Genomic DNA, 21,490 nt, shown 5'->3' with positions numbered 1-21,490 from the left:
AGGATGTCCGTAGGTATATTTTACAGAAAAGAAACATTTGAGGTCCGCGTAGTAAAGCCCAAAATTGCAGCAATACATCCGCAAAGTTTTTCAGGTTGCTTAGCTTACCTATAAAAAGAGAAATTAAAGGGAAGCCATTTTCTACGTCATCCTAACATTGGGATATTTTTAGTTTTAGTTGTGTTTAGGGTGTTTGTGGGTGTCTGTCTGCCCTGCAGTGAAACCTATGAACCTCTAATCAGATCGTTTTCGCTTTCTTTATATTTCTCAATATGCCACTGTTGGAACATCTAAAAGTTGCTAAATGGCTTGTCTCGCGATGACTACTTTGAAATATCTGTCGCTTGAGCATAGGTTCTTGCTCAGGCGACAGAAATGTCTGAAAATGCACTGAATATTTTCATATTTTCTCATCATTTGAATTCAGTATGATCAGAGATTTTCTTCCATGAAAACATCCACCGTTTACGTTCATTTGCAACGTGGAGCAGGAGCAGAGTCTCCCGAAGCTCAACAGTTTCCGGAGCCTCGCGCTACTCCGAAGTCTGCTTTGAGGTGAGTAATGATTTTAAACAATCTGATTGCAATAACGAGATCAATTATTGGCGTGTTGAGATACTCTGATTAAACCCCCTCTTAGTTGAGGCTCCGGGAAGAACAACACGTCAAACATATCCTTCTGAAGAATATTTTTTTAATTTCGATCATCTGGTATTCGTATTGCGTCAAAATGACGTATTGACGGGGTGAAATCACAAGGACTCGTTCTGTGGTGACGTCACATTTACGCACTGCTTTCCTAGTTCAAAAAAACGTAAGATAGTTTTTTGTAAATTTATTTGAAAAAATCTCATTATACACTGGAATAAAATGTACAATAGTTGCTAAGCGAAAAAAATGACTCACTACTACAACAGGCAAAAATCAAAATTCACATGATATAAGTATAGGGTATGAAATAGCTAATAAGAACTAAATATTAGTTACTAAAATTTCGAAATTTGCCCCTCTTTTTACCACATAAACGATCAATTTACAAAATGGTAAACGTTATCCTAACATTAGAGATCTATTTAATTTGTATTGATATACTATTGTGATAAAAAAATAAAGTGAATTTTTCATTTAAACTTCGCGGGAACTCTAAAATCATTATTTTTTTAAGTTGGTAACACTGTAGCATCATGTTATGTCAATATATTCAAATAACGCAGAGCTGCACGTGTTTTATAACACGAAAGCGTTTTTTAATTTTTATTCTGCTTGATATTGTTAAGCAAAAAGTTTGCTTTAAATTGGGTTTGTGGGACGAATATTCTGCCGCGAAAACCTTAAGTCCACTACAGAAGACCTTTGGCGATAAGGCTACGTCGCAAAAAACTTTTTAAAGATGGCCGAAGAGGAGTTCAAGACCAACGACGATCAACATCGCCCGATGAAGGCCGCGTCGAGGAAATCTAACATTTGGTACTCTAAAATCGTGGATTAATATTAGAGACCTCACTGATGATACGGACATTTCATTTGGATCAACTCTAACCATTTTAAAAGATGTTTTCTGCATCAAACGCTTCCAATTTCGATTGGTTCCAAAAAGAATAAATTATTTAGAAAAAAGCGTCGCGTTGAAAAGTGTCAAACAACGATTTCTGACTACCACAACGTCATGAAACGCATCATTGCGGGAGTTTAGATTTGGGTCTATACATACGACCCGAAAATAACCGTGCAATCGAGCGAATATCGTGCAAAAACTGAACCAATATCGAAAAATCCAGGCCAAACTCGCTAAAAAATCAAGGTCATGTTGACAGTTTTCTTCGATTACCGCGGTGTTCTGCATTGTGAATTTCTTCCGCCAGGACAAACTGTTAACAAATATTATTTTTGGAGCGTTATGCAACATTTTCGTGAAGCTATTCGTCCGAAAAGGCAAGAGTTATGGATGGACAATTCTTGATTTTTGTACCACAATAATGCGTCGTCCCACACTGCATTAGTTCTTCGAGACCATTTGCCAAAAACTCGGACCATATTATTCCGAAACCACAATTTCGTCCGATGTAGCACCGTTTGACCTCCGGCTGGACACCAAGCTCAAAAAACCGTTCCGGGGAAGCCGTTTCGACTCGATTGAAGAAATAAAAGCGGAACTGTAGAAAATATGGAAGGCCATCCCGGAAAAAGACTTCCCTAACTGTTTCGAAGATTGGAAAAAACGATGGTATAAGTGCATTGTGTCGGACGGGGAGTACTTTGAAGGCGATGAAATTTACTTCAAAGAATAAAGACTTTTCATTTTATAGCGAAATTCACCTTATTTTTTGATCACAGTAGTATGTCATGGTTTCAATTTAGTGTATCTATTCCTGCACAAAACTAGTTCTTGCCTCCTCAAAAACGCGTCTTAGAAGCTAAAATTTACAATAACTATGTTACAAAATTGATAGTGCCGTTTTCAATACGTTAATTCCTTATTAACAAATTTTGATTCTTTATCACATTTCCCGATCCCATAGTCCCACACTAAAATAATAATATCTAAGGCATGATATCACAAAATTTTGTTAATCATCAACGTATAATATTCAATTAATTGTACTACAAGTTTGTTTAGTTTTTGTACGTTTTCTACAAAATTTCCTATATTAATTAAATGCAGAATTTCGCTTATTACAATATTAGTAGATATAGAATATTCGACGTCCAAAATATATGCATTATTCTCGTCAAAAGATTATACAAAAATAGATGCTAGAAGTTCGATATAACACCACATCAAAGATAATTTTTATTGGCCGTAATGGTGGGTTATAGTTTGAGAAAAATGTCCTATCAAAAGTTTTCCGCCATGCCACATGCGACAATACCAAATAAGAGATCTGGCTCTTACGCCACATTAGTCCCTCAAATACCATTCTTTGAATAATTTTTAGGAGCAAATTATTAATGTGCTGTCCTCTTAGCTTTGTACAACTAACTACAAGCTAATTTCTATAGAAACGAGCTTGACATTTAAGTTAGCAGCACGCTAGTAATTCGACCCTTAGGGAGGCATTACGAACGTAAGCGTCAGTGATCTTTGAAGCTCCGTTAATACTATCAGTAGTAATTACTGCCGGTTAAAATTACCATGGCAACAATGGGAATATTTCAATAAATGCCTCAAAATTTCGACGATAAAGAGTCCTTAATAAAAGCGCCTAAAACTAGCCCTTATCTCCTAATATATCACATTTTTACAGACAACTAAAAAAATCAATCATAAATTAAGTAAATTATGATATATTTATAGGTTTCAATACTATTTTTCAATGGGTTCAGAGCGACGAACCCTATTACCAGCTATTTGAGTCTAAATGGAGATTCTACTAACCACCAGAGATTCCTTTAATTTTCTTTCACTAAACAATTTTCAGAGTTTCTCGACACAATGGTGAACGCGAACTAATTGATTATTTCACCTAAAAGACACTCGAAGGGTGTTTATTATGAACACCCACATCTGTCCACGACCATACCGGGTAAACTACTCAGCACCACATTCGTTTTTTCGTCGAAATAGAGCATAGACATGGGCGACATTTTCCGCGGAGCGCAGCAAGGCGCCGCAGTATTCGGTTGAGACATCTTCACCAAGTGGGTGTGAGGGTACTTTTGCAACGTCATAATCTGGCACTCTCCGGAGCACATGTGGGCATCATAACGCTTGGGGGCAACGATGAAATCCAGCCCTATTTCCACAAAGTCCACCACGAAGCTATAACGGCAGCACAAGGGCTCGTTGGATTTTTCATCGCAGTTTAAACCGGAATTTCGACGTTTACGACGTTTGGGTTCGGTTACTGAGGTTTCCACGTAGGGAGCCTGGAAGAGAAGATGTTGGTGAGGAAATGGTGAGTGATTTTTTACTGAAAATTTTGCGAAACCGTGCACATTCTAGGAATTCCAATATTGCCACTATTTCAAGCCAAAAGGGTGGCTGTAAAGGTCACTAATCTTGGTTGCAAAATGCGGATATTTATAGCCTAATCATTGATAGGCATATTTTAACAGGTGTGGGTCATCGGCAGTTCAACTGACCCAATTAGCGCTAACATAATTGCACAAACAAATCTAGTTATAGAGCGCTATTTGTACAATGAAGATTTTCTTCTCAACGTTAAGGAATCCATGTCAATATCAGTTAATTAATAAAAAGCATTTTTTGTGTTTACTGAATGTAATGAGACGCGATAGCGACTTATCGGTGTCCTTTATGAATTTAAATAGCATCGTAAGTATGCATATCATGGTGGTAGTACAATACAATGTATGTGGGATATTATTGCACATTTGCGTCCGCAGATAGCTGCAGCCGGAACTTACCTTCGATTTCTCAGTATTAACATCGGTAACTGCGACCTTTTTCCCATTAACCGTGGCATTGATCACAAATCCGAAATTCTCCCTCTCGTTTTTGAACCATTCCCCCACAGTTTCGGTCAAATCGGCTTGCAACCATTTACCTCTACCCATAGGTTGCGGTTCTTTCCAATTGGCCACTTTAATGAGAGAAGGGGGATCTGAGCGATCTCCCGGTTTCAAAACCTTGTAGATCTCGATGACTATGTCCTGTTGCGATGATCGTCTATCTGAGCCTCGCACGTAGAAGTTTAGGGTGGAGTTGGCAACATGGAATTTGGTTATGCTGTCCGAGAAGGGAAAATGAAGAATGTCGTTGGCTTTCCAGCTGTGCCGCAGACGTGGATCTGAAGCAAAAAGAAACGTCCTTAAATTACCTCAATCCAGAAACTTTCTACTTCCGTATATAGTGAAATTTACAACGACTTTCACTTCTTTGCAAGTCAATGATGGCGTGCGATTTATGCACTTTTACCCTCGCGAGGGGTTGCACGGTTGCCAGCGGACGTGGTTGTCCTTCAATTACTCTGAGATTTGAATGAATTCAGTCAGCCACCTAACTCTACATTACCTACAGGACACTCCCTATGGTTAACATTTGAGCGCGTTTGAGAGAAATTTTCCTTGTGAGGGTTGTTCCGGACTAGCTTCAAGTGCGTGCGAGACTGCTATGGCAACAGGGCATTCGTTTTAATTAAACATGCAAATAAATAGTCTTAAAAACGTCCATTGTTCAAGTACAGTGCGTAAAGGTTTTCTCGGAAATACTAAACATTTCAATTGTGTGTAATTGTAGCGTTAAATAACAGTTGTCTTGTAGTGGCTTAGAGCACGCGAAGTCCAGGAAAACCCTTATTTTTTTTCCCTATATTCAATAAGTCTCCTCGTGAAATCGAAATACACAAGAGAATAATAAAAGTGTAAACAGAACTGTATAGTTTTTCTCTTAGTGCTCCAATTTATATCCATGATTTGAAAACACTATTACCGAACAGGAAATGTCATAAGCCATTTTCTGGCTACCGGAGTAACCGATTATTTAAAAAAAAAAATGGTTAGTCGACGCATTCCACGTTAAAATTTGTGTTTGTTTTGGCTCAAAATATTCGTTAAAAGACTGAATTGAAGTGAAATCTGTACTGCATTTGCTGGCTGCAGTCCCCATGGTAGAAATCCTGATATTTTTTGCAGGTTAGTAGAGACTAAACTTTCGAGTGTGTAGTTTTAAAAAACTCCATTAAAATGTTCAAAGCCCGCAATGTAATTGTACGTTGCAGTATACAGAAACTAATTTTGTTGGAAAAAGACGCAATTTTCAAACCGTAGCCCTGTTTAACATAAAGCGGTGTAGCTTCACCTGAAGTGTTACAATGAACGTAAACTACCCCTAACGGAAACGCAACCAAGAAGGTTGTAATTAGAGAAAAGTCGTATGTGGCACATGCTACGATTTCGAAATGACATCGCGAATGTTGACCCAACTCACATACACACGAGATGTAAGACATCATGGTGACGCAGTCGATTTGGTCGCCATAAATTAATGCCTATGTGCAAAAAACTGCTAAAACTGTAACTGAGAATATTCTATACCTTATAGTATGTATTTGTGAACCTATCGAATATTCTAAAAACTGAATATTTCTCGTCTCAATTATAGATGAATAAAACTTTAAATATGACTCAACGATTGAAAGGGGTGAGAGTCCATATTTCCAAAGACAATGAAAGAAACTATGGAAATAACAATGCTGCATTCATTGCTTCCACCATTATTTAATATTTGACTAAAGTCTGCCTTCGCTGTACCTAAGACGAAACTCGTTAAACTAATTCAAAATTCTTAAGAGTGCGCATGCAAAACAGAAACTCGCAAGAAAACTTGCTAATGGCGAGTTGTTGAATCACGGCGTAAGCTCGGTTGGACTTAACCCGACCGTCATATACATGCGAAATTTGTTTGTCAGGTTGCTGTTATTTTCATAGCAATGCATTTCGAGGACGTCAAAATTTACGAGGGTCGGGTTTAGGTGAATCGAGCTTAAGCCATATTTCAAAAACTCTACTAAAATTTTCAACTTAATTTTACTTTTCTGGCTTCCAATCTTACAGCCGATAATTACGAATTTCCCGACCGTCAATTTGGTTTGAAACTGACCATTTTCAAAAAATGTTTTACAAAATTTCAACATTTTTCTATAGTCGATGTATACGAAATAAGGGGAAAAATTTTAATAACTAATCTTTAAAATCAGTTACATTATTCAGGCACCAGCGGGCTGTTTCAATATGAGAAGAGTAATTGACTATCGTCCGTTCATTCCTTGCAACTACTTAAGAAGGCAATAAATTTGAGTTATTTGCGTTCTTTAAAGGTCAACACCAGAGTGCAAATGACCTATAAATTGCACTATTTTCAAATGCAACACTGTGGGACCGCAGTGGTGCCTAAATTCGAGCACATCCGGCACCCGGGTTCAAATCCTTTATTTGTAATTATATAAGTAACGACTTTGTTTTCTTTTATTTTGTTATTTTGGCATCAACAGCCTGTGGGTCAATTGAACACTTCCTCGCTAAGTTCCCATAAAACGACCGAAGAAAGCCCTCGATGAATTCATATAAGAGCAAAACGGACAGTTTCTTGTCAAAATGGTGTAGGAAAATGGTCTTTATTGATCTGTTTACTTCTGAGTTTTCACGAGGAGAAAATTGGGAGAAAATCCGTCCCTGTCCATTCATCTTAATATAAATTAGTCGCAAGTGTTTGGACATTCGTACACCGCTTATTGCCGTACTTTACAAGATAAGACTTAGGATTTAGTGTCGTTTTTACCCATGTCAATAACGCGTATATAAATATGTATGCCGAACGGGTGTGTGTGTGGCAGTTCGGCGGTAAAGTCATCTTAAAGTTTAATAGTTTCGTTCTCTGTACAGCGCGAATTAAATATACACTTTGGGAGGTCCCGAGCGAGAGTAGATGCGGCTTTCGCAATAAGGCTTCGAGGTGCATTAACAATGAATTTCTTTTCGTTCCTCGGAACGCGGCCGATTTTTACTGATTGCAGCCCAAAAAGTTGTCAGGTGTAGGACTAACTTGGGGGCCATTTTAAAATTAACGTCAAAACCGAAAATTCCATTTTTAACTGCTGTGCATAAACGCTCGAGCTGGGACTGCCACAGCATTCAAAATGGCCGAACTTACATTACAATTTGATTGAATAATTGTATTAGCGCAATTAAAATAGCTTTTAATGAGCCAGCAGTACATGAGTGTTACTTATAGGCTTCGACATTACCTAGGCGACTTTTTTATCTGATAGTTCACATTGATGAATTGCCGAATTGGGTTATTCGCCAAGCACCGGGTCCGGCATACCTCACGCAAAACGCTGATTATTGACCCATCTTTCTAAATTACTTTGTACGTGAAAGACTGACGGTTCAGCCTCATAGACATAATTTCCCGACTGAAGACAAACAGGGAGCCTGTTTCACTAACGTCACACATTCAATATTAGCATGAATCATTAAAGGACATAAATAAGGCTTTGTACAAACGCGTATACAAACGCGAGGGTAATAAAACTGAAGAGCATCAATGCCGGCCCGAGTGTCAGAGGAGGCAATAAGTGTACCATGAGCGTAATGTGTCAGTGTTAAATGCTTGAAATTACGGTTACTCACATCATACCAGGCCATAATCTTTGCCATTGAGTGCATTTGTTCCGCTGCCCTAAAGCCCGCATCGAAAATGCTTATTTGAGGTTAGTCCATGATGAAAGTTCAAAGGTCCACGTGCAAAACTTAATCCCACGTTACGTAATTGTAAGTTAAGTATTATCAACGAATAAAAATGTAAATTAAAATTTATCTTAACGCATTTTGTTGGGTAATAGCATATCGAAGATATTACATATTATTTTATAAAATAAGTAATCGTTTTCTGTTTTAATTTAAAGTAAAAAATTGTGATTGTGACTATTTGAATTTTAGAGTTGAATCATTCATGTTTTGACGATACCGATTCCTAATTTCAATTACAAGAGCGCAGAAGTTCCGGTTAAATAAGGTGTCGTAATCCCACGTTCGGATTCATAATGGCGATTGAAGCTGAAACCGAGGAAATCCTGTAACAGATCCCGATTTCCATGTGGTACATCTAACGCCAAAATTACTTCGCATTTCTCCCACTAGAACTCACATTTTTCAGCCAGATTTCCCATCTATTAGGGGAACGTTACGTGCCATGTGTGATTCTCGCACCTTCGTCTCTGGTGATTAAATCACAGACCACAAATGCATCAACAAAGTTCGTACTCTTTGCCAATTGCAAATGTGTGCCCGGTTCTCTTAATGGACGGTGATTTTCTGCCAGCTACACTTAAACCCTCAAACTTCTCGGACGTCGAATAACATCTGACCGTGGGACAGAAATGTGCCCTCAGAAGTTGTGAATCACGATAGATTCAGCTGATACACTTGTGGTTCCTGGCTGGAGGGACTGGCCGGAGCTGATGTCTGTATTACGTCTGGCTGAACCGAAAGACGTCGCTAAATAAATCTCTAACGCACCGCCCCTATTATTTAAAAAATTCCAAATGTTGTAACATTTGAATAAATAAACCTTCTACGGCACTAAACTCCACATTGAACAATCACCTAACTATTGAATATAGTGTAGTGTAGTGACGTAGCAAGACGATATTCATAGTCGCATACTGTTCCGTGCTGGAGTATTTTTCCATTGTTGCATGTTCGACATAGAGTCTCATGTGTCAAAAGGTGGCAAAACCAACATGTGCTTCGACGATAGGGCCGCCAGTGCGCAAAGTACCTTTGTCCAAACTGGCCCTGGAGTACCAAAGCTGAGAAGCACCAAAGCAAATGTTTCTGCACAACTGGACGAGCGCCTACGGCATGTAATGGGCTATAGGGAAGATGTTGCCGGACCAAATGCCAGACGGATAAGGCATCTCCTTGGAGTCGAAAGGAACATTATCAGGACGGTGGCCAGTCCACTGATTAGCCAACGTGACGTCTGCGGATGCCGTGGTGACGACAAGACATTCGGATACTTGTCGGGTGTTGGCGGAATGTTTCAAATAAAATCTTCGGCTACATCAAGCGACAAGACTACTGTGACCACTTCGCCGGGGCGAGGCAATGCTTCATGCGACAGAGATAGATTAATTTATCAAAAGGAAGTTATGCTTGACAAATTTTATTTTCATCGCTCTCCATGTATGAAACGCACTAGGAGAGCTATCCGGGTTTTCACTGCAACACCGTATGACCGCCCACGTCACACGCGTCCTCTCTCAACTCGTTGAGTTTGAATCGTATTTAGGCAACCAGTTATACATTTTCAGTTGCTACCATATACGAGGATAGTTCGCGAAGGTTCCGATTATTAATAAATTTAAACGTCCCACTGTGGTCATTGTAATTATGCGAAACTGCGTTTAATAGGATTTCTTTAGATAAAAAAAAAAGTTAAGCGCATAATTGGCAGGTCATTGAATAAACGTTGCGAATAAATTTGTGTCAGCTGCGCCTTCATTTTCACTCTAAACGGCGCATTGTGATGCCTCATAAAGTACAAATTTAACACTGCCCCTACAGACGAGCCACTTATTTAAAATTGAAAATATCCAGTACAGCCCTGCACTTGCAAAACCTACGAAATGCTTGACTAATTTCATACCTGACGGTGTAAACGTGCTCAATTTCAACTCGTCCATGAACCTGGTTGTTCAATAAAATCAAATTATTATCGCAAAATAAACGTCCCTTTTATTGTTTGTTGTCTTCTGAAATGCATAGCGCGAAATAGGGGTCACTTGCATCGCGATTTAAGCGCATTTTCCATCCTCCGGTTAAAATGTAACTTTCTGAGGTTGCCATAGGGCTACGATTGATTACATTGCATAAGATTAAACAAGTAAAAGTTGTCACTCTCTCTCTGTGTTTAGCCTTCGCGGATAAGAGGATAAGAGTACAACGAAGGGCACATGCCCGCTTTTTATTGCTTCGAGTAACGTTTCTCTTGGATTTTTTCTCATTTAGTCAACGCATATACGTTCGGATCATTAAGCCCCGGCTTGGCAACAAAGCAACGTTTTTCATAATTTCCTTCAAGTACACATTGCTGAATGAAAACTGAGTCAAGGACAAGTCAATTTGAATATTGCACGCATAAAGGGGCACATAATGTTTACGTGTATATCAAAAGTGTTGCGAATAAGCCATCAGTTTCCATATCGAAGAGTTATTTGATTGCAAAAGAAGGAGAAAATTTGCATTGGCACAGGTCAAAAAGTAAATACCTATCAATTTATTGCCGTTTGTTAGACATCATAGGCGTAGATTAAACGTGCGGCAGTTGTGCAGACCTAAGCCGGAAAAACGCCATAAAACAATTTTAAAAGGATTTTAGTTGGATGATATACTCGAGCAAATTTCGTCGCTGAAATGAGAAAACGTACGTTTAACTTGAAAAATAAAGACCTATTGGACACGGTCATGATTAAATCCCAAAATAAAACGTTACAATCATCAGACAAACTGCTAGACACCTATCATTGATGAATTGATTTGGCCTAGACTTTCGAGCCGGCTTACTAATGGGCTTAGGCCACTACCAGACATTGGCTTATTGTCACCGATAATACCACTTTTCCTTTCTCTCAGGCTATGTAACATGATTTTTGATAAAAATTAATAACGCTCGACCATAGCCCCAGCAAACTTGGGATCTTTTAAATTAGGAAATTGACTCTCGGACGGCCGGCAACATTCCGTGAAATAACAGATGGAAGTGTAAGGTGGGTTGCCTGCAATTCCATATGCGCATACCTAAGGGCAACATTGCCGATGTTAGATACACGTCACAGGGTCAACTCATTGGGCGACGGTGTTCCTTAAGAGAATCCCCAATCGAGCGGCGATTTGGTTGTCCTTCTCATTGTCCTAAAATTTTTCAAAGCGCCGAAAATGCGATCGCCCAAAAACCGCCCCCATTGTCGACATTCTTAACGTAGAACCATTTAGCCGGCACTGGTGACTCGCTTGTGCAAAACAATACATTTATCTTTTATTGAGATTAAAGTAAGAACTAACGGGCAAAATTATGACAGATCTATTTTTAACGGGTACGATGAAGTTCAATAATTCGATTTGATCGACGGTTATTTGCGATATGCATCGTGGTGAACGGTGCAACACGCCAAACGAAAATATCGCACCGATCTTGAACTTTATTCGTATTTTTATTCGGAGATAAAAGTGGGCGATCTTCATCAAATGACGTGAACATCCAAAGCGTAAACTAAGATGTATACTTAAAACATTTATTTATGGAATTGTTCAATCGTTTAACATGCCAAGATACGTGGGAAAGTTAGTTACATGTGACGGAGATTGAACTAAATACATAGAATTTTGATCCTTAAAAAAAAAATTCTCCCGGGGTCGAGGCTCACTTTTCGAGCTGCCCGGTATAATTTTCGCACCCGTCCCCACATGAGCTTTTATCACTTTTCTCAGGCCTATTTGTTTTGCTTCAGCTTTCGGTCGAAAGTGTCCAAACTGGAGAATAACAATTCACATTGTCAGTTCGAGATCCACATTGATCGATGGTCGCTTCCAAAAAAACCTTCCACAGTTCTTCAAACACCTAAAACGACTAAAGACATATCGGCCCAGGAATTTACACGCGCTTAATCGAGGGGCGAAAATTTTAGGTCGAGCATGGTCGGGATGTACCATGGATAGACCCATAGTATTGCTGGGGTTGCGGTCAACGAAAATTAAACGAAGCGTTTGTTCACGATCGGCCGAAAATCTGACAGATTTGCCAAAATCAAAGATCTTGATATTTATTTGTAGATCGCATCATCCCAGCCGTTACTCACGTTAAAGTGACTCCATTAACAGATACGTTGACAAAGAGAATGGTCACGATAGTCAGACCGTTGGTGACAATCACAAGAAGATTCTTTATTAAGTGGAAACAGCGAGCTGTCCTTTTGGATCGAGGATTTGAATTTGACGTTAGCTGTTAGGGACTAGGACCGTCCACCAACAAAAAATGATAAGCGATCAGGTGCATCGATGGTCAGATTGCACTAGGTGTCCAGTTTGGAAATTTTGTTGTTGATTTAGTAGAAGAGTTGATAACCGCACATTCACGGGACAAGAAAGCTTCCTGCCTAAATGGCAGCTTTTTCGTTTTAAAGCGATTGTAGCAAGCTAAAGTTCGACGTGATCACTCAAAAAGGGGCAAATATTCCCAAATTTCAACTAGGCACGCTCCATGCCAAGTTTTCGCAACAGTTGTAGATGTCTGATTTGTCCAAAATTCCGTGGCCGATTTCCTTTCGTAGAAGTACTTGATTATATTCTCGCATTTCTGTCTACATCATCAATTTTTTTTCTCTGAACTGATAAAGTTATAGTATGATGTGCCATTTCAGTGCCAACTACTGTCCAAATCTGGTGACTTCCGCATTAGAAAATGTCTTAAAATGAAAAAAGAAAAAGTGCATTTGCGGCAGATAAAAAGGCGTTAGTCTCGAGGCCACACAAAAGACCTTTTGGCTGTTCCCTTGGATCGCACTCTTGCTCTTCAAACGATTAAAGAGCGGCTTCGAACGTTCCGGAATGGCGATTTCAATTCGGAAGATCGACCTCGCTCTGGACGGTGTCCCGTCGCAGATGACGATATTGTAAGCAACTTAGCGAGGGGAAAATCCAAGAATAACAACTGAGGACGTTGCTGCCGGGTTAGACATCAATGTTTCAACCGCATTTCGGCTCTTATGAGAAAAAAACGAACTGAACCGTACGGATATCGCCATTTCTCTTCTTGCACGGTAAAATGAGGAGCCGTTTTCGGATCGGCTGGTAACGAGCGATGAAAAGTAGATCTTATATAATAATGTACAGAGAAAGGGGACATAGAAGAAAATAGCTGAAGGAGAACCTGTCGCAAAACTTAGATTGCACCCGACGAAGGTGTCACTGCGTACTTGGTGGGATTGCAAGGGAATTATTTATTTTTGAGCTACTCCGACGCGATGAAGCGATCACGGCAGACGAGTGCCGTGAGCAACTCACCGGACTTGATGAGGCCGTTCGAACAAAACGTCCGCCTATGGCCGATCGAAAGGGCACGATCTTCCACAACGACAACGCGCGTCCACGCGTCGCACAACAAATACCGTTAAAATTGAAAGAATTGCAATGGGAAGTTCTCCAGCGCCCACCATATCCTCCAGATATTGAACTTTCGGCCCACCATCTGCTCCGATCTTCACAGAGCGATCTGAGTGGGAAAAATTTTAAATCCAAGGGAGCCGTTTAAACCCACCTCCCAGATTTTTGAACACAAACCGAGTTCTTTTTGCAAAAGTGGAATCGACAAACCTGTAGATCGTCCAGAAAAGCGTCGTAATGAACAATGGAGACTGGACTTTACCTAATGGAGAGACATTTTACCTAATAAAGTTTATTTCTTTATCAGGTACGAACTCGCGCATTCATCTGATATTTTTAACTTTTTTTTATCAACGTATAATCCGCCGAGCTTATTTGTTTAAATGATACACGGAATTCTCTCAGTGTCATTATCTCTATGTATTCTATTAATAATTTTACTTGTCTACTATTTCGAATCTATTCGAATTCGTCTAAAAGTAAATTTTCTGCCAATTTCGTTGTTGACACTGTCGATGGGGAATCACGGTCCGGTACATCATTGTCCTTTCGATTCGAGTGTTAACGATGTCACAACTAAAACACATCGGACATACAAGCTACCTGTCCACGTCAGATTGGAACATATAAGTTACGTACACGCCACTGACACATGCCAGTGGCGAGCATTGATTCACTCCGTCAGAGATCGGATTTCTTTTAACTTCTACTCCCTAAATATTTTCAAGGCTGAATGAAATTCACAAATCGTTTCGCTCCGCGTTTTTTATGTCAATTTTTGAGTCGTGAAGAACCGTGGGGGAGTGCGTCAACCCGCCAGAAGTTCAACTCAACTTAGCAGTATCAATTCACCAGCGAACTTCCATCAAAAATCCCCAATTCGCTAAAAACCCGAACCCAAATTCATTAATTCGCAAAAAAATCGATAAATTAAAATCGCCAACTTTGAAACGCGACTGGTCAGCGATATAATCATCGTTTCCTGCATTTAGCAATAAATCGAAAATTTCGTTGTTCGTCTAATTCGGAGCGATTAATGAACTTTAACGTAAACATCAGAAAAGCGCAGAATTTTAAGAAATTTTTCGTACTTACAGCTTTCCGCCCATGTCAGCACCTTCTGGGTCCTGACGTGAAAATCGTCATCCTCCTCGGTAAAGGTCACTCCGAGTTTGTAGGACTGGTCACCCTGCATCCCGTGCTCCTCCTCGATTTGAGCCAAGTAATGGGCCGGCACCTGAGGGAGGACTTTGCCGGTGATATTGGGAGGTTGGCTGAAGCCCATCCGTTTCAGGATCTCTTCCTTGATGATGGCCAAGTTCCTGTCTTTCAATTCCTCCCTGTTTTTGCAGCGCGAGCAACCCCCGGTGGGTGCAGGCGAGGTGGGCACCGAAGGGTAGTCCTCGTCCAACATTCGACTATAGTCTTTTTTTTGGATTTGGTTGTGGTTCGAGGGTTTCGCCCCTTGTATCGTGAAGGGCAACACCGATACGATTAAAAAGAACTTGACGAATTCGATTGTTCTTATTTGGGGTGGTTTCGAGAGCGAGGCAAACATAGTTTTAGTATCACAAATTTTTGACTTTTAAAACGCCCAAATAAGGGAGAGTTCTAGTTGCTTACGAAAGTTACACTAAAGCAGTCGGTTTCGACATCGTCGGTCAAACATCTTCACTACACCAAGAAAAAAAAACGTGTTTTTTTTCGTTGAGAATCACATTTACGCAAAAAAAAAAAAATCAGCCTTAAGTCGGTATGCCTCACTCGGTTGTGGTCGGAATTTGAGAGATCGGGGAAGGCGGATTTCGAAAGAACTTTCGAAAGTGGCGCGCCAACCAACAACTCGCCTGTGTGTGTGAGTGTTCACGATTTGAGTGTGTATTAGCGAGCATACTGAAAAATGTACGCTAAGTGACCCTATATATGTGTGTAAAGCGCTCGCACGCTATTGGCCTAGATGTATCGCGGCGACGAAGACGCGAGAGGAGGCGCTCTTTCGCTTTTTTCGCGCCTCTTGGGGGAGCTTTAGGCTTTCCGAGGGTGGAGAAGTTCCTCAAAATTTCCGAAAGTGCCTGGCGATACCGTTCGGGATCGGTCACGTGACCCCGTCGGAACATTTCAAATTTCAAACCGACAAAGATATGACAATCTACTAGGCACACTTGATTAATCAATATGAATGGGATCAACCTTCGAAGCAAAATCGAACTTCTTCGTCAATTCGCAACAGGGCGCCGTTCCATTGTTTTGTGGCAAACATGACGTATCACAGCTTGGCATCAGCTGTGAGAGAACGGGGAATATCTAGCTTTCATATTTTCTCCCTGGCCTGTCATAATTTATGAGGATGCGCCGGCCTCTCGGCGTTCGTTTTCGAACGTTTCCGCGGTTTTCAAAAAACCTCCAAAAAGGACCTTGAAGGAAATCGAAACTCTGATTCGCGCGGCGACATCGTTTGCCTGTCTCCGAACTAACATGGCCGAATTGACGTTAGCGTAAGCTGTTAGTGAACGCCCCACGTTGCCGGATTTCAAGAAATTTCCCCGAACTACCACAAGTATGAAAATACGAGGACGGGAGTTGTGTACTTTTCTATTCAGATTATATATATATATATATATATATATATATATATATATATATATGTATAAAATGGCGCGACTCTTTCATCTTAAAACGAGCGTGGCCTTTGCGGTTTTCCCGTGAGTTGCGAGTTAGGAGGCTGCGTCGCCTAATTTCGCTTAATTTCTCTGGATATTCCGGATCGACGCCTGGTCTAGAACCATTTACCTACATCGCGTAATTTAAATTCCCTTGTGCATGAATTGAAATGTAAATCGAGGACTTCGCTCGTTCCAAGGACTGCACTTCGGGCACGTAAAAAACCCAAACCAAAATCCTCGCTAATAATGAATCTTAATTCGTGCAATCGCACGCAATTCCAACCGTAAACGGTGAATGTCAAAATTTTGTGAAGCAATTTAAAGAGACATTTTGGGAGAAACGCGTTTCGGACATCTCGCATAACCCAAACGACAATGGATGCAAATAGCATTTACCTGTTTTGCTTCCTAGCGCATCTGTGTCTAAGTCGATCAGTTTGACCATTACAATTAAGCGTTGTGTAAGCGAGCGAAAAAGTGCCCTGTGATTGTCCAAATCGCCGAGTCAGGTGCGATTCCATAATCAAAAATAGAACTTCACTTTAAGAGAATTGTTGGTTTTCGTTTGTTGCCATTAATTCGGTGTAAAAAAAAGTCTAAAAACGAATCCTTGATGTCACTAATGGAGAAAGATGTGAGGTAGTCAGTAACCTCATTACGATCATTCAGCCCTGCTCGGTTCTTGTGGAAATTTAATGATGGTAGCTCAATGCGTTGATAGCTACATGTCCTAATGGCTCTGCGTAGTAACTTGAATAATATCTCATTCAGGTGAATAAGATAAAAACTTGTTTTGGGTGTATCTAACCATTACGCGAATTCATCCAAGAGAAATGCCAGATTGATTCCCACATTGTCTTAACGTACCAATTGTTCATTAAGTTGCCTCAAATGTGAGACGCAAAAAGAAACTAATTAAGTTTATTGTACGGGAACCAGCCCACGGTTTCGCTGGAAAACCGAAAATGCATTTTCCATTGCCGTTAACGATCCTGTATGGACTGCGGCACGACAATAAACAGCATGTAATCGAAATTAAATTCTAGAAGCTAGAAGGATGCTTTCGCGGAAATTCTATGGCAAATATTTATTTAACCCTTTTAGATTGCGAAATTGTAATTCCTGGATGCATGGAAAAGTCAGAGGAAATTGTTGGAAAATGCGCTAACGGCAGGTTCGAATAACTTAATTTAGGTCTGACAACGTGATTCGCACACTGACAGCGTGCATCACATCTTATTTGGTTGCTCCGGGACCACCGTTGCCACTTAATGTAATTTTCATTTTCTTCAGGATTTTCGGATTCTACCAATAACAGTTCGTTTAGGAAGTTATGAAATGAGCATTTTTGTCACACAATCTGCAAATGTTCCCTGCAAACTTATAACGAAGATTGTAAATTTCAAGCAACCACGTAAAATACTGCCGCCAAAAAAGAAAGGAGGAAAAAGAAGAAAGGTTTACGTTCGAAGTCTGACAACTCGGCATAGTCACTGACAACTTTCGTCTGACCTCATTCGCTCCAAAGCGACAACAAAAATGCCACTTCACCGCAGAGTCTTAACTCCCTTTAGGATTTTATAATCTGATCAAAAAGAGGACTTCGTCAGACCTTGCGTTGCCGAGACTGTAACTCTCATAATCTCGATCTTGGTCTCGTGGAAGCTATTAGACTCGCGGTCTTGGTATCGGTCTCGATCAGGAGTTCGAGATCAAGGTTAGTTTCGTGTGGCATCGCAAACTTCCGAGACTTCCGCGAGCCTCAGTTGAGTCCGTGAGACCGAGGAAGATCGAGTGTCGATGTAAAATCTCCGTCTCGATCTCGTTCTCGGTCTTGCGCGAGACCGAGACTGGACTCGCGAAGTCCTACAAATGTTTTCTTTTTCTTAATTTGGATTTAGGCTATTTAGCCAGCCGATTATTAATTCGTAGTTTTTGTACGGGAAAACACATACGTAGCGTATTGAACAGCTTCGTTGTAAATATATGAGAAACATGGCAACTCAGCATAAGTCATTCCTGACAGCTCACGTCAACCCCGGTCAAATTTGCTGTAAAACAAACGAACCACGCCCTGTTGTCATTTCGTTCGGAATTAGTAAGTCCCATGTAAACGAGGAATTCGCTGCTTCTTTTTTCCCTTTTCCAATCCAATTTCATCAGTATCCAAGAATTTCTCGCTATTTTCGCTTAGTGTTTTAAAGTCTATTTGTTTCCTTGCAGGCGTGAACTGTAACCAAACTCCTGCTGCATCTGTTGCCTGTTGGTTTCTGCTGGCCGATTGACCATCGTCCGGTCGGTTTTTCGTCGTTTAATAATCAGGTATGACATGAATCTTAAACGATCACATTGCAAACTGTGCGGCCTATTGCACCAGTGCCGTAAGGCCAAACTTCGGCAGAACGCACACAACCATCAATATACATGATTTTCCACGAATTTGTGAGCGACAAAAGGACCACTCTGATGCAATTCTATATATATGATAATTCGGGCAAATATTTTTTAGCGACTTTGTTTTGGAAATTGCACAAATTTGCAATGGCTACGTCAATGGAAAAATCGGACATCGGCTTATACCTTTTGAAGGGGCCCGCACCATATTATCACGTTAAACAGCTTTCTATCTCGTTTAAATTTGGTCCGAGATCGTGGGTGTTCGATCTTGTCAGTTTTTTATCAACTTTTTTGCTTTATTCGCGCTTGCAAGATACTTGCAAGGCTCCCACGAGTATTCCTTGTAAAACGGTGAAAAGAGTTTCAATCAATGCATTTGAGGTAAACCTCCGGTCTAATTATTATGGCCGCTCGTAAGCGACTTTGGAAAGGATAAATATTTAAAAAGTGAGTCCTTTTTAAAGCGATTTTCACCTTATTACCGTTTTCTCATTGTATAACGGAAAGTGATATCCTGTGTACGTTACAGGAGAAAAACGGGCTTATCTAACGCGATCGCAATAAAAAGGCCGATTTGAATCGATTTGAATTTTAAATGCATTCGAAATCTTGCAATAGATCATGGCTAGTATAAATTTATACTTAAAATATTGTTATTCGGAAAGCGTTGCGGAAACGGCAATTTGTATACTCAGGCCATTTTTCAGATTTGTACGCACGTGAAAATGTTTTTTTTTTTCATTTTTTTTTTCATTTTTTTTCTTTTTTTTTTTTTTTAATGCCAAAACCAATACGTAATTCATACCGACGATCTGTCGGAGGATTAATATGAGATCAAGCACGGAGACACGCGCGATCGTGGGCCTTGAATATCGAAAAGTAGCGAAAAAATCGTCTGGACATTTTTAATTAGTATTAGAAATCGTACTGGGGCATGGCCGAATTGTGCATAATCATTATCGAACCATTTTCGATTACTGATGAGAGCAACACCTGCGAAAATGATTGATGTAGAGCACGAATGAAAAAAGACATTCATTATTCAAATGCTGAACGTTTTAATACACAAAAAGACGCTTAATGTAGCGATAGAATGATGAGACCAGTGGCACTGGGTTAGTTCAATTTGCCGAGTGTAATTTGAGTTTTTCTGAATCGAGGTAATTTTTAATTTTCATTTTTTTTTTTTGCGCAGCCTCGTCCATTAAAATGGCCGGAGGTTGAGTAACGTCAACTGTCAAAACGATGTCGGTCTCGAAATCGGGCACATTTCCCCCTTTGACAGCTGATGAAATTTTTGTATTTTCAAACGTTAGAACATTGCCACGTTGCCGTTTGTTTTTTCCTGTGACAATGTGAAGTATCATTCTCGAAACATTCCTGATCAGTTTCGAATAGCCGATTAGGGATAGGTACTGCACACACACATAGGGAACTCTCCTGGTTTAAACGACAACGCCTTCAAGTCATAATGCGCCCCCTTCATGCTGATTGTGAACGATTTTTAGATGATTCGTGTTCGCCTTTACCGTATGGGAGGAGAATTCTTGAGTTTATTGCGTCTGTAATTTATATCAAATTTTGGAGATTTCACCGCTCATGAAGTTTTCCTCACCAAATACATCGTTTTCATGCGTAAACACGGAATATCCCACAACCTTAACTTTATGCCTAGATATTAGGATTTTCGAATGACATTTGGACATAGCTCTCCCTTCATGGGAGTATTGTTGGAAGTCGATTATTGGCCGTTTTGTGGATCTGGTGTATACTCGGCTGCCTATAACAAGGTCGGGTCCTTTCGAAGCGCAGCGTGCGCGAATTCAATTAATAAGCGATATTAATAATTATTAAATTGAACAATATTTTAATTGACGTTTTCGTCGTGCACGGTCGTGGGAAAAATATAGTTATTTACTCGCTGAAAATCGTTTTCACCGATTTGGGACAATTATCAAACTCGGCCTCTCGCCTGGTCAACTGTTTTTCAGTTACGAAAAATATCATTTTCCCCATTCAAAAATTCGGACAAGGAAAAGTTGTTTACGTGTAGAAAACCAACAAGACTGCAACCGCGACCAAAGTCGAGCCTCCATGTGGAGCAGAGGACCTTTATTTGGTCAATGGCGTAATCCTCCATTTGACCCGTGATACGTACAACGTTGTGCACACAAATGATTATATATTATTCTTGTATTATGTATTAAATCTCCAACATGCAAGTAGAATGATATTCTACCTAGTTATTCGACTGAGGGCGGTTAAAAAATTAACAGGCGTTATTTTTACTCTACAGCCCGTTGCCGTGAGCGACGGGCTGTAAATATATAACAACGGCCGCTGGTCGTAAACTCATTCTTACTGCCATGGAAACTAAGATGTAAACAAACAGTTTCGATCCAATTGTGCCTAAAATAAATTTTCTTAGTCGGACATTTTACAACCCCCCTTTGAAGACACAATTATCGAAGCCACTGCCTTCATTTCCGAAAAGCATTGGTGGAGAATTGACGGGGAAAAAAGTCGGAGCGAAAGTGGATTCACTTGCATGTGGATCGGGTCCGTGTGCAGGGTGTCGGCTCGTGCACGCCCCTCTCAACTTTTTTAGTTGAAGACCAAGAAAAATGTGTCAAACGCGAAAGTCGTGTAGAACTCCCGCAAGAAGTTCATGACGTTAAAGAAAAAAAAGGACTCTCCAACGCTTTTTCGAGATGCGATTTAAACTTGCGGCTTTTCGATTGAGACACCTTGTATATCATTGCTTCCACATCTGTATGAGGTTCATTTCTACTCTCAAAAATTTA

The 21,490-nt window shown here is 40.2% G+C and overlaps 1 protein-coding gene and 1 long non-coding RNA gene across 2 annotated transcripts in view; one reads left to right on the top strand and one right to left on the bottom strand.

The window, feature by feature from the left end:
- Positions 1–820: 820 nt before the first annotated feature.
- Positions 821–15,978, bottom strand: myo (myoglianin). The gene is made up of 3 exons (XM_066293079.1): positions 14,722–15,978; positions 4,369–4,751; positions 821–3,867 (listed from the first exon to the last, which is right to left on the bottom strand). Exons 1-3 carry the CDS (start codon positions 15,182–15,184, stop codon positions 3,490–3,492), a joined length of 1,224 nt encoding a protein of 407 aa, XP_066149176.1. The 5' UTR covers positions 15,185–15,978; the 3' UTR covers positions 821–3,489.
- Positions 5,345–21,490, top strand: part of LOC136345076 (uncharacterized) — a 42,165-nt gene continuing 26,019 nt past the window's right edge. The window contains exons 1-2 of the long non-coding RNA XR_010733097.1: positions 5,345–5,595; positions 18,513–18,611. This is a non-coding gene — a long non-coding RNA (uncharacterized lncRNA). The remainder of the gene's footprint in view (positions 5,596–18,512; positions 18,612–21,490) is intronic.

This window comes from Euwallacea fornicatus, chromosome 18 (genome assembly GCF_040115645.1).
Source record: "Euwallacea fornicatus isolate EFF26 chromosome 18, ASM4011564v1, whole genome shotgun sequence".
Lineage (NCBI taxonomy): Eukaryota > Metazoa > Arthropoda > Insecta > Coleoptera > Curculionidae > Euwallacea > Euwallacea fornicatus.
The sequence above is the reverse complement of the archived record's forward strand: the minus strand, read 5'-3'. Positions and strand labels throughout refer to the sequence as shown.

What these genes read in the sequence shown, in the direction of transcription:
- myo (XM_066293079.1), bottom strand. Translation starts at nt 15,184, where the DNA reads ATGTTTGCCTCGCTCTCGAAACCACCCCAAATAAGAACAATCGAATTC. An exon ending in GCTGACATGGGCGGAAAGCT is followed by an intron (nt 4,752 to 14,721) that starts GTAAGTACGAAA and finishes TTTTTGCTTCAG; the next exon opens with ATCCACGTCTGCGGCACAGC. An exon ending in TTAATACTGAGAAATCGAAG is followed by an intron (nt 3,868 to 4,368) that starts GTAAGTTCCGGC and finishes CTTCTCTTCCAG; the next exon opens with GCTCCCTACGTGGAAACCTC.